Source organism: Ambystoma mexicanum, chromosome 6q (assembly GCF_040938575.1).
Source record: "Ambystoma mexicanum isolate Mex_15411 chromosome 6q, UKY_AmexF1_1, whole genome shotgun sequence".
NCBI classification, from domain to species: Eukaryota; Metazoa; Chordata; class Amphibia; order Caudata; family Ambystomatidae; genus Ambystoma; species Ambystoma mexicanum.
Window position 1 is genome coordinate 298,995,198 of NC_090937.1, and position 6,000 is coordinate 299,001,197.

At 42.5% G+C, this 6,000-nt stretch overlaps 1 protein-coding gene across 1 annotated transcript in view; it reads left to right on the forward strand.

The window, feature by feature from the left end:
• The window catches only part of SMU1 (SMU1 DNA replication regulator and spliceosomal factor), a 423,637-nt gene extending 418,872 nt beyond the window's left edge, over positions 1-4,765 (forward strand). Inside the window, exon 12 of the mRNA XM_069630784.1 lies at positions 3,640-4,765. Within this exon, the coding sequence (XP_069486885.1) occupies positions 3,640-3,738 (99 nt within the window). The 3' untranslated portion in view covers positions 3,739-4,765. The remainder of the gene's footprint in view (positions 1-3,639) is intronic.
• The last annotated feature ends 1,235 nt before the right edge of the window (positions 4,766-6,000 follow it).

Sequence of the window (6,000 nt, forward strand, 5' to 3'; positions counted from 1 at the left end):
TTTGCCAGAAAACACAGTATAATGGTGCCTATTGGAAACCACGGTCTCGTCTGATCTGAGCCTGAATGAATCACTTTTTTGCATGCCATTCTGGTACACTGAAGCCTGAAAAGATGTTCGAAATTATAGTGCCTTTGTATTTTCTGACTCTGATTATTGTGTTCTTGTCACGATAAGTAAGGAGACTAACTATGATGAGCATGTAGTTGGGGGGCTGTTAGGAGCAGAAGAGCAAGGTGACTGTTCCACAATAAATTCACCATGATCAAGGAGTTGAGACATTTTTCAGGGACTGGTTCCATAGTTTGGTTTATGTGGTTTTGGGAATGACTGTTATTCCAAAGTTTTTTCTTTTCTACCTCCCTTTGGTGTCTTCAGTCTTGATCGTCACACAGTTAATTTCTTCCACCAATCTCTTTAGGGGCCCTGCAATTGGACTGCTTCCTCCATGTTTCCAGCCAACCCCATTGGCTGTGACATGCTCCTCCTGCAAGCTTTTTCAATTTGTGCTTGTGTGTACACCTTGAAATAACTGTAGCAAATGCCTGCCTTACCCCAGTCATAACATTTATTTTTGCTATTAATTTAGGGAGACGTGTGTGGTCGGGTAGAAAAGGGTTGGTGTGGATTGATATCTTGATGTGTTTAAGTGTGAGCGTTCCTTGATGGGTAAAAGTGAAATTGGCCTTCCTGTTTCCCATAGTGGCCAAATAATCAAGATGCATATCAGCTCAAGTCTTCTAGATAGCCTCTGCCAACTACTTGTCAGGGCGATTTGAAATGACAGAGTGGTTAGGCACTGACAACTGATTTTGTGATATGGAAAGTGAGAATGTATGCAGAGAGTACAAGGCCAACAAGGGCACTGTTCTGCCTCATAGTATCCACTGCCAGGTTTGTGCGTAAAATTGTTTCCAATGAGAATATTTTATGTTGGTCAGCATGTGCATCAGTGCGTTGGGGCCCCTGCACCAAAACAATACCTTCTATTACGAGACTATGCCTGTCTAGTTCACAGTGGTGGTCTCCTCCAGCCTTAACAGGAAGGCAAGGTCCTGCATGTTTGATGATCCTGTTAGGCAGAATTGCATGCAGTACCCTCTGGGACAGCCACATACAATTAGGACTACAGGTGTTAGCAAAACCAACCTTTGGTATAAGTCTGTACTACACAGTTTGTGGTAGCAAGCTGAGCAGCCAGGCTTATCTCAAGAGGGAATGTGAGCAGAAAAGGATGTTACACAGAGGTCTTACAATCACAGTGGTTCAAGTAGACACTTGCACTCAAGGTTTCTTGGTAAAACACTTATTAATTTATTACAGTCATTTAGAAAACATTCACTATAAGGAGGCAACTTAATAGCATACACAAATAAACTTCAATACCATTTCAATACGTTTCTGAGTAAATTCGGCTCCCCTGAAATAGGAGCAAAATAGCATTTCAGTTACTTTCAATGGGAGTAAAAAGGCACAAGTTGAAAGAATAGATCACAAATACTTTCTTAGGCAGTGCAAATAGTTTCAGTTCACTAGAGGACTCGATTCGGTTTAATAGGCCTAGGCCAAAGTCAATAGGCTAGAGTCTTGGATAGGAAAGAGCAGTTCTTGTAGTAAACGGTAGTCTTTGCCAAAGTTCTCAGAAGTAGTTTGTACGACAAAGAATCATATGTTGGGTCACAAGCTGATTAGGCCTGCAAGTTGGGAAAGTTTCACAAACTTTCACTGCGAGAGGTAAGTTCTCTCAATCGGGTTGGCGCAGTGCCTTAATATGAAGAAAAAGATGCAGCTGAAGACGTTGGTTCCTGGAAGTTCCTGCAGATCTCGCTGTTCCTGATCCTCAGTGGTGGGGACAAGAGGGAGGACGTTGGGGGACTCCTGCACTGCACGGGGACGGGTCAAGCAAGCTGGCAAAATGGAAGATCTTCAGTTTGAGTAGCTGTCGTCAAGCACACAAGCTGGTGTCCTTCCCCCTGGTTAATCCTAACCAGCTCCGAGAATGGTATCCAGGTCGCGCACAAGTTGATTGGTCCCATCAACTCAAAGGAAGTCGTCCTTGAAGGGGCTTCTCTGTCGAGATGAACTTGGCAATTCAGACCTGCAGCAGGGCTTCACCGGGCAAACCAATGCTCCAGGAGTTGCAGCAGCTGTCCTCTTCCAGCTCTTCTTTGGTTCTTTCGTTCCAGTGGTCGACTCTGCTTTCCAGTCCGAGACTCGCCTTTTAAACCGTCCTCTCCCTTTCATTCCAACCTGGCTGCCACTCAACCAGCAGAGTGGCTGTCCTTGCCGGACAGTCAGCCAGCCAATCACGCCAGAGTGCATTTGGGTGTCCTAGGAGCGTAAGCAAAGGGAGTTTCGGGCACCTCTCTCACTTCCTGCCCACCCCAGACACTCGGGCGCCAGAGCCGGCCTTCAGTCCTGAAGCCCGCCAAAGGCATAGAAACAAAGGGACCAAACCTGATTTGGCGCGCAGAGACACTCTAGAAGGATCTTTCCAAAAAGAAATTGCAAAAAAAGACTGGGACCTGTTTAAAAAAGGGGGCTCAGACGCCATCTTGAAAAACATGGCTCACACGATTTTTAGCTACCGGTGTTCGCGGTCGGGAAAAATCATGGTAGTTTGTTGTAAAACCACTGCCACCAGCCATTTCGATTGGAAAGGGTAGCATTCGACTGCTACATGAATTTCTAGACACAGGGAATACTAGGTAACACCTCCAGCACTCTATAGGAAGATAGTGTGTGCTGGGTCTAGGAATTTAAAAAGACTAGCAAAGTCAATTTAACTTTACATTCTCTGGGAAACGGTAGTTCATCCCACAGAAGGTATTTAAACCTTTTGGAAGTCTAAAAGACATCCCTGTGTCACTGCATTGAGGGTGCTGTGTAACACACATGAAAAGATGATGCCTTTGGAGTTATCTTAAAACTCTATAATCAAAGAACACAAGAGTAAAACACACATCAAAATACATGAAAAACTGGGGGGAAAAGGCTCACACTCTTTCCAGGTAAAAAAATCAAGTCCTCAAAATCCAGCAAAGTTGCTGGGGGTCTCTAAGTTGAAGGGAATTGGCATATTTATGAGAATTCCCCCTAACACCTGTCATTGCTAATTAAAATACCAGTGATGGTAAGCATCTTTTACAACGTTACAAAGGAGTGTGGGTGCCCCTCTACTGAGAGCAAACATGCATCAAATACCCTGTTCTGTGAAATGTCTTCCACTTGGGACAGTCTACAACCATGTTTTAGCTCACTGCACCCATCAGAGGAGAAATATCCATTTGCATATCAGTCTTTGTCCCACCCACGAGGGCAGTCCAGCACTGAAATGCTAGGCAATTCTCCTCTGAACAAGAGTACCATCAGCAACCACAGACACGTGTTAGTAAGTACATTTTCCCTCCATCATAAGGGAAGCCATTGCTGCTCAGCACATCTCTACACGTCAGCGAGATACCTCTCAAATGCCAAGATTTACATGTGTTTGGTAAAGTACATCGCCAAATGCAAAACTAATATTGCAAATAAGTAACCATTTTTGTTTACCTATATTGAATACCATTATTTTTTTTATTTCAAATCGATGGATACAAAATTTAAATTTGGTATGTTTTTCTTCCTCCTTTATTATAGATCCATGAAAAAGATGTAATTGGCATTGCACACCACCCACATCAAAACCTGATTGGCACATACAGTGAGGATGGACTTTTGAAGCTTTGGAAACCATAAACTGCCTTGGATTATGTTAGTGAAATGGGACTCAACTGAGCTGGTGCTTGGTTGCGGCAATTCTTAGCATAATGTTCCAGTTCTAAGATCCACTCTTAATTAACTGTGCATCATATTTTTTATTTTGATATCCTGCCTCCCTGGACAAACTTTGATCGGTCATTGTTTTTCAAGTAAAAACATAAATTGTTCAAAGCATTGTGTTATTAGTCTTTATAAGTGTGCATTTTGTTTGGATATCAAAGATCTAAAAGCAGTGTGTGCTACCTTCTGCTGACCTGGACATTCAGATTTGACATGACTGTGCAGAGTTACTTAGCGCGGCATCACTATGGACTAAACGTGACAAGCCAGGTATCTTTTCCCTAAGCAGCTGTAATGCCACCCTTGAGAAGAGAGGTGGTTAATCCCAGATTTAACGCTTGCGATGGAGTGCAATGATTGGAATGGCCATTGTTGGGTGCAAACAATAGGGCATTCATCATTAAAACCACCAGCATTGTGAAGCCCTAATCAAGGTCATATGTTTTAAGATATCTTTTTGCCTTTGTGCAAGGTGTTGTATGCAAATGCCCTAAAATTGTTATTTTTCAGTCTGTAAATCTTTTTTAAAAATGCTCTTAACGCTGTTTACTTATGACGCAGCATAACCTGCACACTGTTATCTTATTACTGGTGACACATCTGAGTTAGTGGGTATTGTCTTCAGATGAGTCTCAAATTGGTGCACCTGTACAGTGATTTCCTTATGCATTTTCTTTATGTGAAGAAGAGATTTCCATTAACATAATTGCCTATTAGTAGGTATTTTGCTCTAAATGTGTTTTTTTTTTCTTTTGAAAAAGTTTTTCAATAAGCTGAATGTATAATATCCATTATTTTCAAATTTGTTTTGGTATTGTCTTTTAGCTTACTGTATCTGCAGTACTGTACGCATCCCTATCTGGTTTATTTTTGTTATGACAATAACTAAAGTATTCTATATTTGTGCAGTAGCAAACACAATACAGCAGCAATTCATGTGTAATCTGTGTCTTGGATTTTATTTTTGGGAATTGAGACAGGCAGAAACGGAGACCGTGCCTTCGCAGTGGACCAATGTAAATTGCAACAGATTATGCTAAATACCTACTTTGAATGCACATGTTATTGGGGCAAAGCACTTGTTCTTCTCAGGTTTGAGCTTTAAATTCCAGTGGAGACCTTGTTGCCTTTTGATATCAAGATGTTGCTTTGGTATAAATGTGGGCTTGCTGGTACTGTATAGATTTCGGTCCACCCGATGGAATCTGGCTTTGTTTTCCTCCATTGCGGTTTCTGTGTTGGGAAAATACTCACAGATGGCAGACATGCAATTTCTGAGTAGTTAGTTATTCAAATGTTCTGTTGATTTATACCTCGCACCGCTACCACCCAGGGGCAGTCTCCAAGCGCTCGCGTCGCTCTGCATAAGAGGGTGTGGGGAAGTTAGTGAGTATAGGATAGTTTCAGAACCAGGAGGAACTGGCGTCTGAGTGTTGTTTTGCATGTGGGGGTTGGTGCAGGAGGGCCAAGTGCGATGTAACTGTATGGGTAAGACTCAGTGCCTCGGGTGTGTGCTAGTGTCTGTGTTGCGTAAGCAACAGCTCTAATTGAAGCAACAGAAAAACATTTTCTGGAGCTTGTGAATCTGTTTTTATTCACTCGCTGTGTATATTCCGCCATCTGGACGTAGATCCAGAGTATTGCTAGTTATTTTTCCCAAAAGTAAAGGTAGGTCTCGACAGTGACTTTTCTGACATGATATTCCTGCTCTTCGTGTGCTGGTACCACAAATGCCCCTTCATGCCTTTGCCCTTAGATTGCACAGAGGGGAGATTGGAAACTGAAACAATTGACCTTGAGACAGCAAAAAAGGCACACATCACCAGAACACGGCTCCAAAGGTCCTTTGTTCCTAATACCATTCCTGTCAACTTCCTTCTATAAAGAGGAACATGTATTTTCATCACTTTTACTGGGTTCTGTCCATGCAAACGATTACATTCAAGTTCTGCCCAATGTGACAGATGTATTTTCTCCAACTAGGCACATGTAGTTTAATAGATGTTTGCTCAGTGATCACTGTGAAAGTGCATGCACTGTATACCAAAGGTTTAACCAGGAGCACTTTAGTACACAGCGCTGAGCAGCATATGCCATGGAGACCGAAACATTGGCACATTCTAGCAGGGCACAAACCTCGAGGATCAGAGGGGGTATTCTAAGTTAGACTTCATAAGA